Source organism: Branchiostoma lanceolatum, chromosome 4 (genome assembly GCF_035083965.1).
Source record: "Branchiostoma lanceolatum isolate klBraLanc5 chromosome 4, klBraLanc5.hap2, whole genome shotgun sequence".
NCBI classification, from domain to species: Eukaryota; Metazoa; Chordata; class Leptocardii; order Amphioxiformes; family Branchiostomatidae; genus Branchiostoma; species Branchiostoma lanceolatum.
Window position 1 is genome coordinate 7,088,880 of NC_089725.1, and position 27,145 is coordinate 7,116,024.

The following is a 27,145-nucleotide window of genomic DNA, read 5'->3' on the forward strand; positions in this document are numbered from 1 at the left end:
ATGAAATCTGCGTAGAGTATTTTGCATACACTTTCCCACATCACTACAATCGAGTGTCACGATCCTGTCCACAATCAATGGTCCTGTCCACGGTGCTGAATGTCTGGTGTACTGAGGACGCATGTCTCAATGGTCCTGTCCACGGTGCTGAATGCCTGGTGTACTGAGGATGCATGTCTCAATGGTCCTGTCCACTGTGCTGAATGTCTGGTGTACTGCGGACGCATGTCTCTGGTCCTGTCCACGGTGCTGAATGTCTGGTGTACTGAGGACGCATGTCTCAATGGTCCTGTCCACGGTGGTGAATGTCTGGTGTACTGAGGACGCATGTCTCAATGGTCCTGTCCACGGTGGTGAATGTCTGGTGTACTGAGGATGCATTTCTCAATGGTCCTGTCCACTGTGCTGAATGTCTGGTGTACTGAGGACGCATGTCTCTGGTCCTGTCCACGGTGCTGAATGTCTGGTGTACTGAGGACGCATGTCTCAATGGTCCTGTCCACGGTGCTGAATGTCTGGTGTACTGAGGACGCATGTCTCAATGGTCCTGTCCACGGTGGTGAATGTCTGGTGTACTGAGGACGCATGTCTCAATGGTCCTGTCCACGGTGCTGAATGCCTGGTGTACTGAGGATGCATGTCTCAATGGTCCTGTCCACGGTGCTGAATGTCTGTTGTACTGAGGATGCATGTCTCAATGGTCCTGTCCACGGTGCTGAATGTCTGGTGTACTGAGGACGCATGTCTCAATGGTCCTGTCCACGGTGGTGAATGTCTGGTGTACTGAGGACGCATGTCTCAATGGTCCTGTCCACGGTGGTGAATGTCTGGTGTACTGAGGACGCATTTCTCAATGGTCCTGTCCACTGTGCTGAATGTCTGTTGTACTGAGGATGCATGTCTCAATGGTCCTGTCCACGGTGCTGAATGTCTGGTGTACTGAGGACGCATGTCTCAATGGTCCTGTCCACGGTGCTGAATGCCTGGTGTACTGAGGATGCATGTCTCAATGGTCCTGTCCACGGTGCTGAATGTCTGTTGTACTGAGGATGCATGTCTCAATGGTCCTGTCCACGGTGCTGAATGTCTGTTGTACTGAGGACGCATGTCTCAATGGTCCTGTCCACGGTGGTGAATGTCTGTTGTACTGAGGACGCATGTCTCAATGGTCCTGTCCACGGTGGTGAATGTCTGGTGTACTGAGGATGCATTTCTCAATGGTCCTGTCCACTGTGCTGAATGTCTGGTGTACTGAGGACGCATGTCTCAATGGTCCTGTCCACGGTGGTGAATGTCTGGTGTACTGAGGACGCATGCCTCAGCGGCCCTGTCCACAGTGCTGAATATCTGGTGTACTGATGATTGAATGTCTCAATGGTCCTGTCCACGGTGCTGAATGTCTGGTATACTGAGGATGCATGCCTCTATGGTCCTTTCAACGGTGCTGAATGTCTGGTGTACCGAGGGTTGCATGCCTCAATGGTCCTGTCCACAGTGCTGAATGTCTGGTGTACTGAGGATGAACGCCTCAATGGTTCTATCCACGGTGCTGAATGTCTGGTGTACTGATGATTGCGTGTCTCAATGGTCCTGTCCACGATGCTGAATGTCTTTTGAACTGATGATTGCGTGTCTCAATGGCCCTGTCCACGGTGCTGAATGTCTGGTGTACTGATGATTGCATGCCCCAGTGGTCCTGTCCACGGTGCTGAATGTCTGGTGCACTGATGATTGCATGTCTCAATGGTCCTATCTACGGTGCTGAATGTCTGGTGTACTGATGATTGCATGCCCCAGTGGTCATGTCTACGGGGCTGAATGTCTGGTGCACTGATGATGCATGCCTCAATGGTCCTGTCCACGGTGCTGAATGTCTGGTGTACTAAGGACGCATGCCTCAATGGTCCTGTCCACGGTGCTGAATGTCTAGTGTACTGAGTATCAAAACAGCTTGAAACTGATTTATCAACCATATCAAGTTGTGCCCGCAAAAAGCTTTTTACTACGTAACAGGAAGGACGTCATATTGCCCACGTCAATGGCGCTCTAATGATATCAGATGTCTCTCATGCATAAAGCCCAGTCCCCCGGAGAATTGAGTGATCTAGTAACGGGTGACGTCGTCCTGTCGTATCAATTATCTTCAAATTTATAGCCTTTATGTCTGTCATTTGCGTCTCCAATTTCTAACGTTCATCAAAACAACATATAAATGTAAGCTGAGAAAGTAGATGATAATTTTTCATCCATCATTTTTAGTCCTTTTGTCCCAAATATTCTGTAAATACTTGTACATTTGCCCTATGCATGTGTACTCTTTAATAGAGACCTGTTATTTTGCTGCTTAGTGCGAAGCTATAGTCTCTACCAGGCCAACCGCGCCGGCTATAGGGAGAACATTTGCCAGGGGAGTTTGAGGGTTTCATTCGCAGGCCCAGTTGGGGTTGCAGATTGGACCCTCTCTCCGTAGCCGACTCCCTTGGCATACAATTCACTCTCTTTGGCCAATATTTTCCCAGCGATCCGCGGGGCCTGGTAGAGGCTACGAAACTAAACGTAGATAGCCATTCGTCATACACTTCAGCATTAGGGATTCTAGAAACGGATTTCAATGGACAAGGAATATAAAAAAAAACTAATGCGATAAGCTAGAGGATTACCACTTTCGTTGTTGAGTGACATGCAGCCGCGGTAGTCGTGGGTTTTCGATCCACTAATAGATGAAAAATCATGCTGCGTGAAAGCGCACTTAGCATCGTCGCCCACGCACGCATCTATAGCATACGGTCCATTTTATCCCATTAAATAACGAGAAAGCAAAATCAGTTGGAATTTTAGTAGACGGCGCCAGAAATTTGGATCTGCAGTTATTTGAATTTTTTTAGCTGCCCATTCCCGCAATGCTACATTTTCGTTTGTGATGCACCTTTTAAGTGAACATATGGCGTTCATTTAAATGATATTTTGAGCTCCGGTTGACAAAAAAACTTGAAACCTTACAATATCCATACATATTTTTTGGACAGTGTTTTAGGAAACGATTCCAGTTAATAATTTCTACAATTTTTATCCATGCTGCCATTTCATCCATGGTCCTATTTCTATGTGGTTGTGAAATGGTGAAATAACAAAATGGCGATAGGAATTAGAATATATTTGAAGTGGGCTTTTATCTAGAGGTGGCGCTCACAAATATCGCTTTATGGTCAGCAAATATTTGTTTTGTGTTAAAGTCAACTCCTGTATGTGCATTATGCCATATGGAACCAGGTAATTTTGGTGTTCAAAACTGTTTTATGTTCTGATACTTTGTTTTAAAAATTCCCTTTCCAAAATATTTTCTGAAGTGACTTTAAACTATGTCGAACTTACACAATCAAACGTCTATACTTAGTCCTTATATTTTTCCATTACACACAATATTCAGATTAATCATGATTTCAAGTAAAATCATCAGTTTATCATTTCATATATTTTCTCACGCTGCAGAATTTCTAGAATATATCTTCCAAATATTCACTTATTTGCTTTCTAACTATATACGTGACGTTACAATCATATTTTTTTGCTTACATAACCTTTATTCTTTAAAGCGACATCATATTACAGTACGTACGACTCAAAAGTAAAATAAGCAGTATACCACGCAAGCGATACTTTATAAGTCGTAGGATATCGGATAAGTTAGCAACAGGAAATTTAGGGCATAGTTGATTAAATTCAGCTGTCTTGTATAATGTAACAGGCTATCCTAGATCATCGCCGACAGCTGCCTCAATGAAAATCCTACCACAAACAAAATCACATGACGAGAGTAAACCGCGCCTTAGCACGCTACCATCGTAATAATTTACCCAGGCCCACATACACCTACGCACTTCCGCTGACGCTCTGACATGACGAGGACCCGTTCTGTTACCACCTGACGTTACAGCCACAGAATCATCTCTCTCTCCCATCTGCCGCTACAAACAGACATATTCTAAGACCTACCTAGAACAGATTCTCTACTAAAACCAACCACAAGTGAGTGAGGAAAGCTTACTGTGGCCAGCCCGCGAGGGTTGTTGTGTTTGTTTTTTTGGAAAGAGCAGAGGATATGGTGAAACCGTCGGGATGGTTTCTTCTCCGGGTACAATACCTTTTGGTTCTAGCCACCATATTGGTTTGGTGCGGATCGTGTAACCCCAACCCTCCCTACACGAACGACTTCGCCGTGCAGATCAAAGACGGGAAACCCGACACAGCGGAGCTTCTGGCAAGGAAATATGGCTACCTCAATCTCGGGCAGGTAGGATCATTTTTGTAACTTGCCATATTACGATTCTCTTATAAAAACCGGCACATATGATTTTAGTAGCCATCTGTTGCCGTGTCATTTTTTCTCATGGTAATGGCTCGTATTGCTATTTCTTTGCAATTAAGAAAAATGAATTATATATTCTCACGCCCTTTCAGCGCTCTTTTTAGACTTGCTGCTGCTTTTAATAAACCATCTCGGTATGGACGCCATTTTCTGAAAGCGACGCGGGCTTTATTCCCCTGGGTTTATTCAAACAGGCTGATTTTAATATTTCATGGCGGCTAATGCCACCGGATGACCTCAGTAGATTTGGCTGAAAGCATCAATATGGTGGTTTGCTTTCGCCATATGTGCAGCGTTAGTGCATGTTTGTGTTCATTTTGTGGAGAAAAGGTTTCGATTTTAGCGATGATACTGAATCTGGCGCCCGTATATATGGTCGTACTCATCGTGTAGCTTTACCATTGCATCATTACACAACGTATGCTTATTACCATTCGGGGCCACGGAGGGGAAAACTCAGTGTTTTTGTGTTACATATCCCTTGTGCTGCGGGTTTTCGGTCATTTATGAATGAATGCAAATATGTTTAACCGTTGACATCGTTTTGCGACGAAAAGATCTGCGTATTACTATATCATCTTGGTAAAATGGCAGAAAATTATATGTTTCTGAATATGATTTTAAAATTGAAGATATAAAGCAGCGTCATGAAATCGGACGTTGTTGTGTGTTTTTCCCTTGGTTGATGTGCAGAAAATTTTCGTGACATGGTTTGATCAAGATTGTCAAGATGTGGTTCCTGTTTACGGTTAGCCTATGCGACACGAACACTCAAGCTAAGATATTGAAGGAAACGGAAATGGCATAGGTACTAAACATCTCTACATTTTGAAAGAGTGGAGTTAGATTGCTTTTTTGTTATCATGTTTTGCACCTTCCGCCAAAGGAAATCAGCCGTTTTACCAGTGTTTTCTAATGATCGCTACCATTCTATTTCGTATCAATTAACCCAGACATAAACAAGTCCCTGAACAAAAACATACATTTTCTCAATTATTGAAAGCTTTTCTTTATCTAATTTCAAACCATGACATCTGTAACATGATATTTCCTCTCATCTTCATTTCCTGTTTTGTCGGATGTCCAAATGCTTGTCTAATTGAGCAGTGTACATTAATGCCTTGTAGGAGGACGTGCTTTGTATGGTCAGGTGAAAGTGTATTGATTGATGAAAACGAATAGAAGTGTATGTTCTGAATGATTGGACTGACATATGTTCTTAACATGACGAGTGCCAGTCGTTGGCAGTAATAACATGTGCGGCGTATTTCCGATGTCTTGTTCACATTGTTATTGGCAACTCATATTTATTTGGAATCTTTATATAACTAATTGACATCACACTACACTACTCAAGATGACAATTAGCCTGGTCCCAGTCTCTACGGGTCGGCTTAGGGGTGTTTTACCGGACCCAGTCTGCTTTATTGACCGTTTCTGTCAGCCTGTCTACTTAGCCGCCATAGAGAGTTTCACAGCCTGTCTACTTAAGCTGCCATAGAGAGTTTCGCCGCCAAGGCCGTAAACCCACCCCGAGTGGGCTAAACTGTCTGGGCGGGCGGGCATCACTCCTATCGCCGTAGAGATACCGGGGAGATTCCATTGGTATAGCTTCCAGGCTGGGTGACAATATACACGGCTCCTATTTCCTGGGGAAAAGAACTGCACATGATCAGATATGCTACTCGTCACACGAATGCGATTTTGAAGGAAAAGAGACAATATTTCTAATTATACGAAACGCAATGCTAATCACAAAAGAACAACAAAGATATTCTCGACCGATGTTAGGTTTTCCGATTTCCTAAAATAGTGCCAGTCAGTTGTGACAATCAGTGTATAGTAGGGTTGGCTGAAAGTGCTGCCATGGCCGTCTCCTTCAACCGGGAAAAAAATGGACGTTGCCTGGTCAGCTTGTAAGATTTACCAAAATTACAATAAGCCAGCCCAACTCTTATTGCTTCGCCCGCTGGTATTGACGGCTAGAATAAGCTATATCAGTTGGATGTACATGTATAAAATGTATACTTTTGTTTGGGGGCTGAAAACATGTTGATAAGGAAGGCTTCATTCGGGGAGACCAAAAAAGACGACCAATGAAAATCACTTCAACATGTCATATTATCATGAACAAACTTACTATTCTATGACAGGATTAGCGTAGTGTTTATACTGAATTCGGCAAATAAGGGCCTCATACAAGTCTTATTTGCATAAGGCTCTTATTTGCCCGTGATATCGCACGACTTTTGTTCTGTTAGTGAGGAATTCAAAGATCCTAAAAACAAGAGACGCCTTGAGGTCTGGCGCAATCAGACGACATATGGCTGTATGGCTATATAGTCGCCACCCGTCTACTGTGGCGGTTTCCCTTACGTCCTTTGAGTGGCCACTATAGAGAGGCTTGATTTAACATTCTCTGTGTGTGCAAGTTGCGTTTTATCGCTTTCAAGTGGCAAAAGGCGTCAGGATCAAAACAGCTGCCCTTGGATTGAGCAATTACCAGATGGATGCCCTATTCCATTTGACGAGGTGCCCCTGACCACACTGCGTAATTTCCTCACGCCATCTTCAGAGACAGAAGACCGTTAACGATTATTTTGAAAACCACTGGTTGTGACGGGCTTGGCATGTTTATGTGGTCCGTATATCTATTCAGAGCGCTATTCTGTTACTGAGAACATCTAGATGAGTGATTTTCATCCCAGTAAGATGCTCTTAACTAACAGATGCTCTCTTCTGCTTCACTCGCCTGCTCTCCATTTGGAGGGTTAGAGGCGTAGTTTGGAATGAGAGGTTGCTATGAGGCTGGTACAGACCAATATGGCTGACTTATGCGCACTGCCACAATCTCACAACCACCCTTACCTACACTCCATAGGCACTTTACACACTAAATATGTTGCTTTTCAGCTAGCAGTACTTGAGATTCGATAGAAGAGTAACTTATGGCTAATTTAAACAGTACACCGCCTCTTGACACTTGTTTGCGCTGCGTATGTCTTTTATAATACATCTCTGCGGTGTGGTGCATTTTCAAATCAAGGTTATTTGAATGACAGATATTTAGCATTTTAGAGCTATAATATACATCTTAGACACCTGCAGCTTTATTTCCCTTTGCAAATTTCCCGATCAAAGTCTATGCCAATATCTAAGCTGCCAATAATTTCTCTACTGCAAGATATGTCATACACGATCCTACAAAATACAACATAACTGTAATAACCGTAAATGCGTGTATCCACAGCAACCTGATACACCCTAACCAGTCCTATGTGAATAAGTATCAGACTCTGTATAATGTCTGTGCACGTGACTGTAATTGCATTATACAGAAAATTCTAATTTATCTGACAACTTCGAGGTTTAACCATCCAAGATGGCAGACAGTACTGACGTCATAGTCACGTGAGTGCAAACACCCTACTTTAAATGTACAAATATTCGCGGTGGTTTTATGTTCGCGGTTTTCGCGGCGACCGTTTCACCGCGACCTTAAAGCCACCGCAAACATTTTTGTCCAAATACTGTAGCAGTATGTGACTATAGCGCTGCCGCGAATAACCACAAATACCCCATTTTCGCCTTAGCGTGAAATAAAAACCTCGCGACCTTAAATGCATTAACAGTATTGTTGACTGAAAACGTCGCTTGTAGGTGACGTTCATACTCGATGGATCACATAGAGGGTCATAGATTAACGTTCCTTCGTTCTGCAATCCCAACCAGTAACGTGAGAGTCGTCCATTTAATCCGGCCAGGTTCAACGATCTACAGGTTCATGCAATCAACCTAGCTCTAATGCAAGTCACATTTTCAACTTCTAAAACACTTCGAAGCGGTGAAGGATTTTTTTGGTGACGTCAAACCGGGCAAAGATCGCTGGAGGGTGTCTTCACTGACGCACGGGGGAAGGTGCTAAGTGTCTCCCAAAGTCATGCCTGTGGCTTTCCAGACGGAATGAAATGGAGAACTTTTATGGAGCTATAGCCTGTTCGACCACAAGATAATTTCCTGTTGCCAGAGTGTTTCCAGAAGGTCAAACGTGGTTTCGGATTCGTAAATGACACATTTAGCACCACTTACACCCAAAAGGGTTTTCCGAAATGAAATTTCCGCCAACAGATGCAAAATATACAAAAGCGCCAAGAATTTTCCGTTATAGGACTCCAGATGCTGGTATACAGGTTTAAAATATTGCAAAATCTTTGATAATTATCTTCTCACCATTCGGTCCATCTCTTTGGCAGATGTTCACCTATGATGTGTTCAAGAGGTGGGTGGACTTGTCCGGTGTATTTCACCAAAGTAACCAGTTAAAGGCACCCAGAGTATTTTATGAGGCTTGAAACTCGAATAAAAAAAATCCAATTTCTAGTCTAGATCATTCCTACACATATTAAGTTTCAATGTTACTATACCATTACATTTATGGACATTCAAGGAGCAAAGATGCGATGTCGTTGTGGGGTGAGAAATTATAGAAAATCCAAGCGCTAATAGACTGATCCTGACTCTCCATCACAATTAACGGGTCGACCAATGAGAGAGTGAATGAGAGAGTGATTTGCATTTTTATGTTTACATTTTGTATTTCTACTTTTTGACGGAGGTGGGCAGGGATATGGGATCGCTCTATTACACTAGGCGCGTGAAACTAAAGGATCACCGTGTAGTTTATTTTTGTGCCTGTTTTGGACACTTTTGATATGAAATTATCACGCAATTGTGGTTTACAGTGGCATTAAATGCCAATTTCATAAAGATTACAGCAACTAGAACATTTATAGTTTTCAAGCCTCATAAAATGCTCTGGGTGCCTTTAAAGGAAAAACTGGCCGATTGAGCTATTTCCTCATCTTTTGTTTCTCTGGCCAGATACGGGAACAGAGAGACTTGTACCACTTCCGACACCGAGGAGTACCCCATGTCAGGCGCAGGCGCAGTGCGGCGCAGCAGAGCAGGTTGGAGAACGACATCCGGGTGAGTAACGTCACGAGCCACGTGACATTGTCACCTGTTACATGAACATAAGAATTTATGAAAGTAGGTCGACTTTCTAATGCAATACTTGAAATGAAGCGTGATGATTTTTCAATGGCGGATAGCACACAGTGATGACAATTTACATACTCTCCATCCAAGTAGAGGAGTGGGTCCGGATGACGTGTTTTATGCGTTTTTGTCGGGCTTTCTACTTTGTCATGTTTTTGTCTCACCAAAAAAAGCATGACAAAGTAGAAAGCCCGAGGAAAAACGCATAAAAACACGTCAAAAACCAGCCGGACCCACTCCTCTGCTTGGAGAGTAAATTTTACTATCGCCCTATCCTTTGCTATGCGACACCAAGTTTTAAGCTCTTTCAAACATCATCGAGCGCTAGTTGTAATGGTTGTAATAGTCGCGTTGTACTCTGTTCTGTTGGTAGTCTGTACTACTCTGTAGTGTGCAAGGATTTCGAACTGACAATGAATGGTCAATAAAATGCTCATTATGAATAAAGGCGATGATTAAGCAGCCCCCTCTATCTTCTTCAGGTACGAACTGCAGTGCAGCAACATGGTTTCCCCCGACTGAAGCGTGGGTATAACCATGTGGCCGACGACTACCGTGAAATAAACATCAACGACCCGCTCTTCCCCAAACAGTGGTACCTGGTAGGTACTGTGATAGAATACTTCATAATATAATACTTTGTTCTAATTTTAGGACCGCATCTGTAAGCAGCGACACCTATAGCTGCAGTGCAGAGTGAACCAGTTAGAAATGTCCTGAGGAATTCGAAACAGAGCGTCGCCGAAACGTCGGTTGAATGAAATACATGTACTTGGCTGTATGCAAGTCTTTTTGTTCTGTGACTTACCAACCTGATGAAGCTATTCACGGGAGTGCGGCGATAGTTTGAACCTGTCTGCACCTGTAAGGCTGGTATAACCGCCCTTCGGCGTAACATACCAACAAACTAGTATACTGCATCTCGAAATAAGGCGTCTTTGGCCAAAAGGATTGTTAACGTTAATCCTATTCAAGTGGCTTTCATGTCGTATAGTTTCTGAACGGCTTGAAATGGTGACTTTCCCCAAATTTTGTCAAGTCAAGTTTATCATTTATCATGTTGGGAATTCTGACTGGTCAGTTTGAGAAAATCTAGTTTCAAGTTTTCATTGTAAAGTTATAATTGTCTTCGTATGTTGATCACATTTTTTAACGACACTTTTGGTAATCTAACCAAGCTTTATGATTCAAAACTCATGATTCTAATTCTAGGACATCATCGGCCAAAATCCAAGAGAGCTAACCTCATACATTAGTACTTCCCTCAAATTTCGTTAAGTATGTTTCATTCCAAATTGTTTTTATATTTCACTCCATACCACAGGTTTACCCCAATACATTTCCCCTCTTTTTTTCGATACAAGCCTTTAAGATTATTCCATTGATGTTTTCAGACCAAAAATGTACATTTTTTACCCATGTACTCCTGTAGCGCAACTGCAAGGGGGTTGGGGTTAGAATTCGGGTCAGGGCTGCTCGTATCATGATTCTACATGTGACTCTCTTCACCACCTACATTTAGGAGCTATTGATCAATGAATAGTCTCTTCTTGGCAATAATAAACATTAACCAATAATATCAGTTGTTAAACTATCAAAACTGTCCCATTCCCTCACGAATACATAAAATTGCATAACGTTTCATTTATAGCTAATAAACTGCATCTAAAGCCCAACACATCAAACAAAAGGGACAAAATACATGAAGAATGACTTTATTGCACGACAGTTGTACCCGGTACAATGTATGGCAACGACCTTTAAACATACGCCAAAAATAGTTACTCAAGCAACTGGATAAAATTTTGAAAGAGTCAGACGTTTCAGACAGCATCCGCTGTCTTTCGTTTTGGTATAAAATCTAGGTCTACCAGATCTTTCTTTAGTCACTGACGAAAGACAGTGGATGCTGTCTGAAACGTCTGACTGTTTCAAAATTTTATCCAGTTGCTTGAGTAACTATTTTTGGCGTATCTTACTACCTGGGTGTCTAACCTTCATCAACGTAACCTTTAAACATGATACAAAATAGAAGTACAGTAGAATAAAAATCAACATCCTTATTACTGATGACAATAAGGGCTCACATTTAAGGCAAGTTTTATGCCATAAACTCTTCATCGTGATCATGTTCACATATGCTCCGTAGATACCGGTTTCTAGTAGTCACCACACGTTTATTTTCACGAGTCGCGGTACTTCAGTATTGCCACGTGTAGAATAATGATATGTTACATGTAAAGCTCTAGAAACCACTAATGCGATGCTACGAAGCGCGGAAACGTCGTCTTAAGCCTACTTAAGGCGGCTCACAGCCTAGATGATGTCTATCGACCGCGTGACTTTAAGAGCAGGCGGCACGTCTCTTCAAAATCAACATTTTCCACATGAGCATATGGACATAACATGAACATAATGTCTGGCTTGGGACTCGGGATTTTTCAAGTGCTCACGTGTGAAGTTAAAAAAGAAAATGGGTTAATTGGAAATAGAATGCAAATACACGTGCACTCAGAATAGATGAAAGGCCACGTGCCGGAAGAGACTGTGAGACACTGAGTGGACAGATGGAAAAGTACCGAAGCACCCTTTATCACTATACAAATATTTCATTGCAAAGTACATACACGAAAATGACCAAAAGTAAAAGAGCATATGAAAGTATGGCCTAATTTTCATCGACTGGAATGAAAAACATGACAAATTCAATTCTTGGTTATTCGGAACAGACCTTCATTACGTCGATGAAGATTAGACCTTCATTAGATTCCGCATTTCTATAGTTATACAATACATGGAACATGAAGCTATTATTAACGTGTATAAACGTTTGATAACATTATTGAAATCAAGAATGCCATCAGACAAACATTGATAATAATCATAAACAACAGGGACATCACAGTCGCCGTCCTGGTTGGTTGATGTTTGTTTATGTCATCACCAGGTGACTGTAGTGAACGGCCGTTGCATGTACAAATTCAAATTTACCCGTAGTCTTCAGCGTTAAACACGCCAGCATGGTTGATAGCATAGTCCCGTGAGCGTAAACACCTGTAAGGGTTAACAAAAAATTAAGTAAGAAGATTTGAACGATCTATTCCCAGATCTCTTGCCAGAGTTGTTCTTCTCACAAATTGTAGAACTTCAATGAGAATTCCGTGACAGAGTTTTGTAACCTTGGTTACTGGGTGTAACCATCATCCAATCAGTCAAGATGTAAAATCGACCACCATTTTGGATCGTCGTTTTGCCTTTGTAATTAATTGTATGTTATGTGAATTTTTGGCGATGCCTCAAGGTCGGAGCCATTAGTACAGTACTGTGATCAAGTTGCCAAATATTCTAAAAAAATGCACGGACGCATTCGATCCCTGGAGAATTCGTTTTTGGCAACACCTTGTTCTTGTTTGCTTATTGTTTATTGCTAAAAGACTTTCATTAGCGAAGTACATACAAATGAACCTCACTATTCTTTCTTGTCTTGTTTTTGTAGTTGAATACTGGTCAGGCTGATGGGAAGCCTGGACTGGACCTGAACGTACTGGAGGCTTGGGAGATGGGCTATACGGGAGAAGGCGTCACTATCGCCATTATGGACGATGGTATGAAGCTCTGATCCATTTTGGGGTGATACGTGCAAATGTGTGCAGCTTTAAAACGTCGAACAAAGATTTTGTACCTTGTTGTATCCAGAGAATTGTTGCTAATCTAAGTCTAGATTACGTTGATGAAAGTTAGGCATCCACGTAGTAAGATACGCCAAAAATAATTACTCAAGCAACTGCAAATTCAAAATTTTTATCCAGTTGCTTGAGTAATTATTTTTGGCGTAAGTCTATAGATTAGTACACTGCTTCACAGGTTTAACGTATTGTACTTATTCACTCTAACGATGAATGTCTAAACCGTATACGTGGGCGAGGCACTTATTTCTAACTCACAAACTTATGTTTTTCGTCACCACCAGGAGTCGACTACCTGCACCCTGACTTGGCCGATAATTACGTAAGCGCTGCTTCTCGCTAATTATCAAATATAATTCTGATAATTGTTTTATAATATGCACGAGTACCCTAGGAAGCTGAGTCAGTTATGGGAGTGAAACACATTTCTTTTACATTTCACTCCACACCACAGGTATGGGAGTGAAATATATTGTTTTTGCCGATGTTTCTTCTCCTTCGTCTGCCACTCTATTTGAGTAAAAGGGCATGCATCGATGTTTTGTTGCATGTTTGGTGTGATCATTCTTGTTTTACATGTACATATAAAATGCGGCGAGGGGTATACTAGTGTTACCGACTTATGTAGTTTCCCTTGAGTACATTAGATAGTGTCCTGCTTTGCCATGATACTACAAGATGCTACCTGTTTAAGCTATTTTCAAACCCTATATTAGGAGATCAGTTACTAGATAATTGATAATTGAGTCTATAAAAAGAATACAAACCGTACAAGTTAACAATGCAAGTTAACAACAGTGACAAGTTAAACGTGACTATTCTAAAACTGCTACGGAATATAATCTAAGCTTTTGGGGTTTGACTTCTTTAAGATATGAATAACATATGAATGTAAGATTCAGCGTATATATGCAATATTTCTTTTCCCTCAGAACGCAGACGCAAGTTACGACTTCAGCAGCAACGATGCGTTCCCGTACCCACGGTACACCGACGACTGGTTCAACAGGTACACGTTCTCAATATTTGCTACCCTGTGGACCAGCCAGTTTCTTCGGCGGCCCAAAGCTCTAAGTCCGCCAATATGAATTAGCGCAACGGGGGAGTTCTAGCCCGAGGGATAACCAGCCCTTACCCACAGATAAAGGGTGCGGTGCACTTTCCCGCTCTACAACTCCCCGGAGCGTTAATTTAGATCGGGCGGGCTGATCGTCTCGGGCCACCGAAGGAACTGGCTAGCGGCCCGATCCTAGTCTGGCTCCCAGGGTAAACATTTGCGATAAAACCATATTGGCCACAGTTTGGCCTTTCATGTTGCCTATGGACTTTTCTAGCTTCGTGCATCAATTGTCGTACTTTGATTGATTTTTTTAATAGCTTAGGGTTAATCTTGTATGATAAGCGCGTTTGCATTATTCCCTTTTCTTTCCCTTTCCGCCTTCGTTTAACGTCTAACTAACCATTTACGAAGATCCATGAAATAAATACCTTTCAAATTAATCTATTTCTCCTACATGCATTCTGTGCATCTTGTATTTTTACCTCTCTTTTTGCCCATGTGGAGAAATTGTATTTTGAATTTGTTGGATCATTTTTGCTGGAAGAAAAACTTTATTGCACGGCAATTGTGCAATGTATAGCAACCTGTATACATGACAGACTATTTCTGTATCTAACAATTCTAAAGAACTAATTATGATATAATTCATGAATAGCATTAGAGAATCTTGCTGTGCATGCTGATACTCTAGAGCAGTATGTTGATAACAGCATACTGCGTCGGGAATGCATAACATTGTCTCGTTTTTGCATAGCGCAGTACATAAATCGGCGTACATAGTTAGATATATGAACAGGGCATGATGATATCGATTAACGTATCAAATATCCAATCATATTCCTTGTCAGATTCAGATTCAGTTTTATTCCTCATGACTTTGCATGTGACATTTCATGGAAATATGTACACGAAGTGTGTCATCATTTACAAAGGGGCTCATGATTTGTAAAAAAAATTCCCTTATCACAGCCATGGCACCCGCTGTGCCGGAGAGGTGGTGGGCAAAATCAACAACGGTCTGTGTGGAGTGGGTGTAGCCTACGGTGCTAGAGTGGCGGGTAAGTGAGCTCCATATCCGCCTACACCTACTCATGACGTGCGCTGCTTCCTTCCTTCTATGTCATACAACTGGGGGCTGCACAGCCGCAAATATTTGCTTGCAGAGCTAAAGACGTAGGCCCGGGGCATTTTCCTATGTTTGATTTCTTGTTCTGTCATGATAACCATACAAGAAAATCCATGGGGCTTGTCTAAAATGGTAAAACGTAGCCAAAGAATAGTCCGAGTGCTTTGGTTTCCATGGTTTTGATTTAAAGTGAATCACGCCAGACTTGCGTCAGTTCAGTAAAATAAATATGGACATGTGCGCACTCTTACGAGGATTCCAGATATGAATTTTAACCATTCGTTTTTACGGCAGTATGCTTTTCTCCGAACTTCATCAGAGATGCCACAAATTCTCAAAAATACATCTTGAGTTTTCCACCTTAAACTTCCAAGCCAACTAAGACACAAGTTTGACCCTTCTCACATCTTGACATTTGAAATGTTAGATTTGCGATAGAATTTTCAGCGAGGCTATATTAAACAGCTTAGTAGACCCATCCATCGGCAAGGTTCTAAGATACCCTTTGCCCTCATAAGACAGTTGGAGTTGTACGATACGTCCACGGTAGTTCAAATGATTCCACCAATAAACTCCTTTCCATTGACGATCACGTATTGTGGTATATGTAGGTGGGACAGGTGAAAATTTAAAACTCAATATTTTTTAGGTGGATAGAGCTTGTCGCAAGGATCATAAAACATCTTGAGTTTTTGATCTAGCATCTTTCCTTCCAGAATTATGAATTTTTGAAATATTATTTTTTCACTATTTTTGTAGAAAAAAATATGTAACAAAATGTCACATACTTGAACCGCTTAAGTAGCTCATGGTACGCTTAATCCTTTTTCTGTGGTTAATTTAGTACACAACATTCCATTTACCACCCAAACTTCCCAGCAATGTGAACATCTAAATGTGGTGAAAAAGTTGCTGAGTTTCCGTTTACTTCTATAAAATTCTCAGGCATCCGGATGTTGGACCAACCGTTCATGACTGATATCATCGAGGCTTCCTCTATGGGCCATAAGCCGCAGGAGATTGACATCTACAGCGCCAGTTGGGGGCCGACGGACGACGGCCGGACGGTGGACGGGCCACGGGAACTCACCGTGCAGGCAATGGCGGATGGTGTCAATAAGGTACAGGGTGCCACAGTCACTCTGTACAACCTGATTCCTGATTGGTTCAACCTGATTGGTTCAACCTGATTGGTTCAACCTGATTGGTTCAACCGCTTGCATGGTTCAACCTGATTGGTTCAACCGCTTGCATGGTTCAACCTGATTGGTTCAACCGCTTGCATGGTTCAACCTGATTGGTTCAACCGCTTGCATGGTTCAACCTGATTGGTTCAACCGCTTGCATTGTTCAACCTGATTGGTTCAACCGCTTTCATGGTTCAACCTGATTGGTTCAGCAGCTTAGTTCAACCTGATTGGCTCAACCGCTTGCATGGTTCAACCTGATCGGTTCAACCGCTTGCATGGTTCAACCTGATTGGTTCAACAGCTTGGTTAAACCTGATTGGTTCAACAGCTTGAATCAACCTGATTGGTTCAACCGCTTGGATCAACCTGATTGGTACAACCTGAGAGCTAGAGGGACAGGTCTATCATCTATTAAAAAATAAATAAAACCATCAAAATACGACTGTAACCACTTTTTGGATCATAACAAAAATACTTTTCCGAACTAAACAAATGTGATAGATAAGCAGGTCTTTACTGATGGGGTTTCCCGATTTCGTCTGACAGGGGCGTGGTGGCAAAGGCAGCATCTATGTGTGGGCCTCTGGTGACGGCGGGAGTCAGGACGACTGTAACTGTGACGGCTACGCCTCGTCCATGTGGACAATCTCCATCAACTCCGCCATCAATGACGGCCGGACCGCCCTGTACGACGAGTCCTGCTCCTCCACCCTTGCCTCCACCTTCAGTAACGGCAGGAACAGGCACCCAGAGGCCGGCGTGGTACGTCGATTCCTTAGGTTGTGTTTTCTGACGAGCTTCATTAACATTTTGTACAACAAGTTTGTTAGATGGGTCCTGATTTGTATGATATGCATCTCATTATGTTAATCATCACCTAAGGTACCTATATGCCCAAAATCCATCAATCCCTGCTGGAGTTATTATCCTCCAAAGTTCCCAACAAAGAGGCCCACTGCAGTTCCTAACAAGCCGTTAGGGGCCCCAAAGTTACACCCTGCCCCAAGAGCTGCCCACCACCCAGGATTCTTTAGGTTATACTTCGTCACAGGCTTCCTTCCATTTACAATGATACACGCTGGTTACTACAGTAATCTTGACATCATCAGGAGGCGTTCTCTGATACAAACAGTATCTCATCATGAATAACCTGGTATCATGACCATTGCTTAGCTTTAGACCGCTTCCAAATGGTCTCTACCAATGTCATCACGTGCTGTGAAGCGGACCAAAGTCGAAAAAAAGCTCAATACCTTGCTAATATCTGATCAAAGTTTGAATTTTCTTTCTCACTCAAGTAATGTTAACATACTGAGGCCGGGTTTCAACCGATGCTTTGGCCTTTTTCAGGAATACGGACCCACTAACTTGTGACACGAGAACAGTGGCTTAAACGTAGTCTACAAAATGTATATATCTATATCTTCTCATTTTCTTGCAGGCCACCACGGACCTGTACGGGAACTGCACGCTGAAGCACTCCGGCACGTCCGCAGCAGCCCCAGAAGCAGCCGGGGTTTTCGCGCTGGCACTGGAGGCCAAGTACGTATCCTGTCGTGTACTTCTTTTCAGCAAAAATGGAATTAATGATGATAATACCCTCGATACCTCACTTGCTCTCTTAAATAAAAAGGCAGTTCTTAAGGGTTGTCGCTGGAATGTTCAGATAGGTGCAGGTGGAGCCAAGATTTACACTGAAGAACTATACGCTTTGAAAAGAAATCACTTACATATTTGATACTTGATAAGGTCTCCTCAACGTTAGGTCGAGTTGCCTGCGTCAAGATCTCAACGTCTCTTGCGTATCATTCTTCTCCAATCAGGTCGATTCTGGGCCATCTCTTTCATGTTTTTGAAATTACCGGTACCAATGGCCAAATTTGGCAAATATCCCATGGGCTCTAACCTTATACCAGAAACCACTCCGCCACCATCAAATAATGGTGCGGATGAGATGGTGGCGGAAGCTGGTTTGGTAATGAGTGCAAGTGCACAGTCTTCTCGGTGTCTGCACTGGCAGAATACGATTGTGTGCAACTAACTACACAGTTTAGCATAATGGCAAATTATCCTCTAAAGTGACGAACCAAGCAGTAGCATCAACCCCGTCACTTATATCTCGGTGTTCGAACGACTAGCTCACGACGTCTACTTGTTACCGGGTCCCGGGTTGAATTTCACGCCGAGTTAAAGTCACCGCGGGTCCCTGACGTGCCCAAAATAGCCCGGTAGCCATAGGGTGTCCCACGGGGCCACGTTGGGGTCACGCCCGAAAGTGCCCCAAAAAACAGCCCGTGAACAATTGGGACCTATTAAGCATAAGCTATGCGAGCGCTAGCAATGCGCTCAGGTGGCAAAACAACAACACAGCGTACGAAGCCCTTATCGCAAGTGTCTTTTCTCTTCCCTTCAGTCCGAACCTGACCTGGCGTGACATGCAGCACCTGACGGTCCTGACGTCCAAACGGAACCAGCTGTACGACGCGGTCCACGAGTGGCGTCGGAACGGCGTCGGGCTGGAGTTCAACCACCTGTTCGGTTTCGGTGTGCTGGACGCGGGCTCGATGGTGAAGATGGCTCAGGACTGGAACACCGTCCCCAAACGTTTCCACTGCACCGGGACATCCATGTCCGACGCCAAGTAAGTTGTTGGGTCGTACGTGTGGCGTAACGGCAGGGTGTTCGGCCCAGTACCCAGTGGTCCCGGGTTCGAATCCTCTGACGCCACCGATGTTATGTTTAGGTCAAAATATGTCATGTGTGCCAATTGTCTTTCTTATGATGGCACTTGAATATGAAATATATAAAACGAATAACATTGTAATGAATGAACGAAGACGAATTGTACATTTTTTGTACATTTGTGTATTTTGTGACAGCTGATTCGTAGTTAACGTTTCGCAACAGCAGTCTTGTGCCGTAAACTTTGGCAGATCCATCTTTGTTATCATTATGGATTTCTATTAATGATACTTGAAAAGAAACGAAATACATTTCTGTCGTTGACTGATAGAATTTAACAATGACTTTTAATTGTAGGCCTACTATTGCTGTGATTGTCTGCTATAGTGATCTGTACTAATGGTCACCCATTATTCCATGACAGGCCAATCCCAGTAGAGGGTAAAGTGGTGGTCAAACTGACCACAGACGCGTGTGAGGGCCAGGAGAACTTCGTGCGCTATTTGGAACATGTGCAGGTCTGCTGGCTTTCTTCACTTTCATCTGATTAAATTTAAAGTAGGAAAAAAATCATGCCAGGGGAGATTTTACATATTGCTCATTTAGTAAACCGCTAGATTTTAGATCCGTAAATAGTTTCAATTACGTCTGTATATATGTAAATACTTTACTTTTGGGACCGCATCTGTTAGCAGCGACACCTATAGCTGCAGTGCAAAGTGAACCAGTCAGAGCTGCCCTGGGAAGGTGCCAGGCACCGAAACGTCGGTTGAATAAAACATAAAGAATTTTTTTTTTCATTTCTCGCTAGATTTCACAGTTAGGTTTTTAGTTTTACTGGTACTCTTGTTTTATTCATTTTAAATGGAATAACTCTAAGTCGCCATCTTGGTTTTCATCCAGGCTGTGGTAACCCTGCGGTCGACGCGAAGAGGTGACGTCACTATCAACATGACGTCACCAATGGGCACGAAGTCCATCCTGTTGAGCAGACGTCCTAATGACGATGACTCGGTCAAGGGCTTCGACCGCTGGCCGTTCATGACTACTCACACCTGGGGGGAAGATCCTAGAGGTGGGCAGTCCGACTAACATGGCATACAGCGTTGTGTTGAGATACCCATACTTGGATGCAAATTATGCAAATTAAGGCTTATTTTGCATGATTGGGAAGAAAATTGTATGTACTCCGGTCACACGATTTTCTATGACAGTAATCACGGAGGCAACACCTTCAGAAGAGAAACACCAAAAAGTGACGGTTCACACACACACACACACACACGCCCGCGCGCGCGCGCGCACGCACACACACACGCACGCACGCGCGCGCGCACTCACGCACGCGCACGCACGCACGCACACACACGCGCGCTCGCACACATACACATACACATACACACACACACACACACACACACACACACAAACACGCACACAAACACACACCACCCAAACATAACCTTCCTGGCAAACCTAATTAACGGGGTCATGTGTGGGTTACAGGAGACTGGGTGTTGGAGATGGGTCTTTTAAGATGGGTAATGTGTGGCCCACAGGAGACTGGGTGTTGGAGGTGGGGGTTTAACCCTCATCCGACCGACACATTTTTGCGACGAATCTGGCCGTATGGGGTCCAAACAGACCCCATTTTGCTTTGCCCCCTAAATATATTTCTGGTGGATCTTATTGTAGTTATTGTGCATATCCTGTTACAATAATCTATGGAGAATATTTTGACAAGTTTTGGTGTTGATGATTAATGCTCATTATCATAATTTATGCAGAAAATGAGGAGAACCCGCATTTTCCTTTAACCCTATCTAGACTGGTGGGGCTAAAAGTGCCCGCGCCAACTTTGACATCGTATAACTGCCAAATGACGTATGCCAAGACTACCAAACTTGGTGACTTTTCCTCAAATTTAGTTGGCAACAATTCCATGATAATAGTTTAAGTTTATCATTTTTCCTGTTGCCATGGTAACGGGTTTCTGACGGGCATTTTATACAAAAAGTCACTATTTTTTTAAAAACAATGATATTTCTCAGGTTCTCTTGCTCAACCACATTAGTTTTCCAACCTGTATAACATCATATGTATTTAGATGTAACTTTCATAATTTATTATTCATAATTTATGCTAATTTGATTACGTAATCACTCAAAATCCAAGATGGCGGACAAGATGTTTATTTTAGGTATAAACAGGCTTTTTGCCTTCAAATCCGTCACTACCTGGTATTTTCTTAACCAGAAACATTTGGATTAACGTTTCCAGTCTCTTTCTTTTGTGATTTGGGGTCATAAATGGAAAAAACTGTAATTTACAAATTTCAAAATGGCCGATCCAAGATGGCGGATCCCAGGGATCGCTAACGACTCATGACGTCATTCTATGACGTTATTTTGACGTCATCGTAATCGCCATTGACGTTGTATGCCTTGGCATACCTTAAAATCAATAATACACTCTATTTTGTTTAATACCTTTCAATATTATGAGACTTCCCTATTTAGCCTATAAAATCACATCGATTACGTCATAATTACGTAATATTACGTCATAACGTCACAAAATTTACAAAAATTATAAAACTTTACGTGAACATCTCTCCTTGTAAATTTGGTGAGGATACATTCAACCGTTTGGGAGTTATGAGGAATTTCTGTCTAATTACGTAATAAACAATGCGAAATCATCTGGGGTCCGTTTGGACCCCAGCGGACAACACGCAAACTTTAGAGTATAACTTCCGCAAAAATCGGCCAATCCCGGTAAAAATTTCTCAGGAGTTGTAAGACATGTACATGAACAAACACATGGAAGGATTTTTTTCTCCAACGAAAACTGTTGATATGGCGCACAGTAAAACACGCCTGGGGTCCAAACGGACCCCATACGGTCGGATGAGGGTTAACATGGTTAATGTGTGGGTTACAGGAGACTGGGTGTTGGAGATGGGGTTTGTAACGTGGTTAATGTGTGGGTTACAGGAGACTGGGTGTTGGGTCTGGGGTTTTTAACATGGTTAATGTGTGGGTTACAGGAGACTGGGTGTTGGAGGTGGGTTTTTTAACATGGTTAATGTGTGGGTTACAGGAGACTGGGTGTTGGGTCTGGGGTTCTTAACATGGTTAATGTGTGGGTTACAGGAGACTGGGTGTTGGGTCTGGGGTTTTTAACATGGTTAATGTGTGGGTTACAGGAGACTGGGTGTTGGAGGTGGGTTTTTTAACATGGTTAATGTGTGGGTTACAGGAGACTGGGTGTTGGGTCTGGGGTTTTTAACATGGTTAATGTGTGGGTTACAGGAGACTGGGTGTTGGAGGTGGGTTTTTAACATGGTTAATGTGTGGGTTACAGGAGACTGGGTGTTGGGTCTGGGGTTTTTAACATGGTTAATGTGTGGGTTACAGGAGACTGGGTGTTGGAGGTGGGTTTTTTAACATGGTTAATGTGTGGGTTACAGGAGACTGGGTGTTGGAGGTGGGGTTCCAGGGAGACGAGCCACAGGAAGGGGACCTTCTGGAGTGGACATTGCGGCTGCACGGCACTCAAAGTGCCCCCTACATTGACCAGGTACGTATTGCACTGGAATGTGCATACTTGCAGAAACTTTCCGACTTATGAAGACATATTTCAGACACAATGTGTAGTTTACGTTACTGTTTGAATTTCATAATATAACAAGAGATCTACGACCTCATTCCTTAACCAAACGATTTAACCTAATCGAGCGACGTATTACAACGTTTTCTCATTGATTATGAAAATATGGTCCTCATTTGCATAGATGATATCAGTTGATAATCTTCTACCCAAATAACACAAGGTGTTCAACGTATGAAAGTCGCATCTTAGCAAAGAGGGCTATCGTAGCATTGCTTCATAAACCATGTAAATGAGGCCCTGATTTGCATGATTTCTTCCTGGTGATGTTCGTGACCATAGCAAGGCCAGAACACGAGATATCAAAACCGGAAGTCCCTCTGCAAAAGCATAGAAAGTCGCTAGGAGGAGCATTATGGTGCCGTTGACCTTCGGTGCTCATAGCAATCGACCAGCGTGTGGATGTGATCATGTTCCGATTACAGGCGAGACACATTAACCGTACAATGTACTGTAAATTCAGAAATTTTCGCGGTGGTTTTATATTTGCTGTTTTCGTGGTGAACTCTTTACCGCGAACTTAAAACCATCCCAAAAAGACGTTCCATTGTGTGACTGTATTGCTACTATTGTTTCAAACGAAAACTCAAAATCACCGCGAAAACTCCAATTTTCTCCTACAGCGAATTTAAATCACCGCAAATATTTCTGCATTTACAGTATATCATAACATAACAACAACAAGAAATAGCTAGATTGGCTGCCTACAGTCAAATGGTATCCAAGCTTAAGACCACGACAATATCTGTTTCTCAGGTTGTTGACGAGTGGCACACTAAGCTGGGGATGGAGAAGAAACGCCAAGAACTCGACTTGAAGGAAGAGAAGAAGGAAGAAAAGGAGGAGGCAGAAAAACGCCAAGAGGAGAAGAAGGCTGAAGCAGTGGAGAACCTCAAGAACGAGAAAACGACAGACGAAGAAGAAGAAAATGAACCGAAGAAGGCGAAGGAAGCTGGAAGTAGCTGGCTATCGCTGAAGCCAAACTACATGATTGGTCTGTAGAACGGAAGTAGTCTTACAGCTACATGAATACATATGATCACAGGATGATTTCTTTTTCTTAGTTTAGCTCATAAAAGAGGAAGCCGATCAGCTCTAGGTCTATCATCACTGGGTGTCTAAAAAAAACCTGGTCGCATTTAGTCTCAGTCTGACGTACGAGCAGTGTTCTCGCCAGCCTGAAAATTTTACCCGTCATTTAAATTTTGCTTCGGGGAAAAACATATCGAGCGCCGAAGGCGCGAGGCGTCGCGCCGGAGGCGTGACCATTCTAGGGGGGTCCGGGGGTATTCTCCCCCGGAAAATTTCGAGATCTAGACCCTCTGAAACGCTATTTCCTGCATTTTGAGGGGCAAATTTCCTGGTAAAATAAGCTTACTTTAATGACATCTCTTTCGGTGAAAAATTACACAAGGGTTTCAGGCTTAATTTTTTGGGGAGGCGTGCCGTCATCGCGGAAATATCAAATGTTCACAACTTTACACACAAGCTACACTTCTATGTTGTATACAATCGGCAAAGAAAATAAAATTTAGCACAACAAAACTTTATTACGTATCAGCTACGTCCTACAAAAAATACACACAGAATAAGTCGGCAAAAATAAAACACAACTTTTCAACACTTGTTCCGTATGCGCCCTGTAATCATCGAACATAATGAGGAATTTGACACCCTACTTTGAGAAAGAACGCAATAAAGACGACCATTTTTTGTACCATGTTTTCCACGGTTAATTTCTCCGGTAACTGCACTGAATGTGTTCAACAGTTGTCGATTCAAGCCTTCCAACAGCCACTTCGTCGTGCGATCCTTGCGATTCCCTGCGATTCCCGCCATTCCCCTAACATCTCGCAAATTCATGCTTAGCTGAAATCTCGCGAGTAGCGAGACTCGCATGTCATTGGTCGTTTTTTCTTGACGCGACGGAGACGTGCGCTGTGATTGGTGGATTACAATATCTGAGGCCTGTTTACCATTTCTTGCGGAAAGAAAGCATGTTACTCAGCCGCCGCGGCTTGAACTTTAATACTGTTTACACAGATTACAGAAAGCCTGATAGCTATAGGAGTATTTCTGAATTTTAAGGCTACTTTGATGACAATAACTGACGGTGAACCGAGAGGGACAAAACAGAAATAAACGTCAGCCTGATGCGACCGGCCAAAACTTAGTGGGGAGGGCGGCGCATGACGCCGAGTTTTCGGCGGCCACCAAATATTACTAGCAACCTCCACGGCGCTCTCTGTGTGTTGCTGGGGTTGTCGCCGGCGGGCATTAGAAATGATCTAGATTTCCCTCGTCACGAAATTCCGCTGATCCTCTGGAGTTTTTGAAAATTCTAAGCTCTGTCGAAATATCTTCACACACCGATTTTTGTCCATTAAAAATGACGGGTTGGGCAAAAATTTTGTCCGTCATGAGCGACAAAAACCCGTCAAATGACGGGAGGACGGGCGCTGGCGAGAACACTGCGTACGAGCCAGCGAATATGTGTAAAAATCAGATTATATAGTTCTACTTATTGTATCTATATGTAAGGAAGTTGTTGACCTGTGGAGTTGCGTGGCAGTTCGCGTTGATATTGCTTCGGGTAATAAAAGTCAACGTTCATATAAGTATCGCCCTCCTCCTGCACGGCTGAATGAGCTCGGCAAACCCTTGCGACATCAGCCCTGCTATTCTAAGCCCTGATTCTGGCTTCTGGCGACGTCACCACCAAACAGCTTTCAGCCAATCAGAGGATTGGCACGAGCTCATCTTGTGGAAAACCGCAAAGGTTGCTGGCAAGCTATCAGCCAATCAGGTTACGTCTTACATCGCTACTTTGGGCTCAGAACAAAATAACGGCTTTTTGTGCCAAATAAGGCTAGCTCATGAATTAATTATGAGCAACTGTCAATAACGTCGAGTCAGAATAGCATGGTTGATGCCGGGAGGGTTTGCCGAGCGCATTCAGTCGTGCTGGAGGAGGGTGATAAGTATAAGAGGAAGAAAAATGATATTTTTGTCGTGAACTGAATACTATACTAAAGATGAATTACTTATCAGAAGTCTCATCCTGTTATCATGTTACTAACTAGTCTGCTACAGGACATCGGTGCGACCGCCGGCAAATAGGGTGTTTGAAGTAATGTGACTAAGACATGGTTTACACACGCGTTTCCACTCCGAGTGTGTTTGGAAATGCGTATGTAAACCCAGCCAATGATGTAAGTATAATCCGCCATGTTAGCTGGATGTTACCAGGTCAATTTGTATTTGTGTACAGTTATGTAACTATGACATTATACATATGCAAATTTACAAGTCTTCCTGGTTCAGCTGATCATGATCGCGTCTTCGGCTGGGTTTACACACGCGTTTTTAGTCGACTTGGAGTCGACCCTAGGACTGTGGAAGGAGAACTTAAGGCCACTCAAGTAGCGTTTTCTAGAAGGTAAACTCCACTTGAGCAGCCAAAAGCTCCTCACACACAGCCCCGAGTCGACTCCGAAAACTTGTGTGTAAATCTGGCCTTATTGGTGTCTACTAGTCTTTTGCATGTCAGTGAATCGTGCCTCAATCATTTTGGGATACCGATTTTCTGACACATCCGACCTGTCATGCCTCGTTTTGGCGCATGACCCCTAGCTGACCCCGGAAAATTCAAAATGGCCGCCGTAACTGGAAATGGGTCTATTGATTGGCCCCTAGCAGATGAATATTCATAAGCTTGCCGACGACGCAAAAGACGCTGTGTGAACTTCAGATGAGATTCACAGACATGCAACTAAACACCAGCATGACGGACAGCATTCGTTACTATGACCTGATTTACCGACATGCGCTTTCCGATTTACACAAGACCTGGAGTCGACTAAAAATGGGTGTCTAAATCGGGTCTATGACACTCTCTTGATCAACGTTTGATTCAAAAGTAGATCGCTGATTTCAGTTACGCCCATTTTCTCTTCAACAAAATCATTTGAATCAGTTGTGCAATATCTCTAAGTGCCCTGTGCCACGACGTGCAATGCTGAAAGAAGGCGGAAGGTTGAAAACAGGCTACTTTACTTTGGCGCAAAAAAACAAATCAAATCGCCTCTGATGAATAAAAGGTTTCAAGAATATACAAACTCAGAGTATAACGAATTTTGAATGAATTCTTAAAAAAAATCTTAAACTACTTTATGAACCATTGTCTCCTTTGGAAGCAACGATGATTATGTCTTCACTATCCTTCAACTAAAATGTTTGTAGAGAAAGTATAAAAATCTACATAATTGTGTTTCAAATATTATACTCTGGATTCGTCCATATATG

The 27,145-nt window shown here is 42.9% G+C and overlaps 1 protein-coding gene across 1 annotated transcript; it reads left to right on the top strand.

Annotated features, from left to right (window-relative positions):
• Positions 1 to 3,874: 3,874 nt before the first annotated feature.
• Positions 3,875 to 23,997, top strand: LOC136432380 (neuroendocrine convertase 2-like). The gene is made up of 15 exons (XM_066423625.1): positions 3,875 to 4,291; positions 9,248 to 9,352; positions 9,907 to 10,026; positions 12,921 to 13,029; positions 13,395 to 13,432; positions 14,043 to 14,119; positions 15,140 to 15,228; positions 16,242 to 16,417; positions 17,033 to 17,248; positions 17,928 to 18,028; positions 18,900 to 19,127; positions 19,593 to 19,686; positions 20,072 to 20,243; positions 22,641 to 22,750; positions 23,597 to 23,997. Exons 1-15 carry the CDS (start codon positions 4,100 to 4,102, stop codon positions 23,840 to 23,842), a joined length of 2,073 nt encoding a protein of 690 aa, XP_066279722.1. The 5' UTR covers positions 3,875 to 4,099; the 3' UTR covers positions 23,843 to 23,997.
• Positions 23,998 to 27,145: the final 3,148 nt, after the last annotated feature.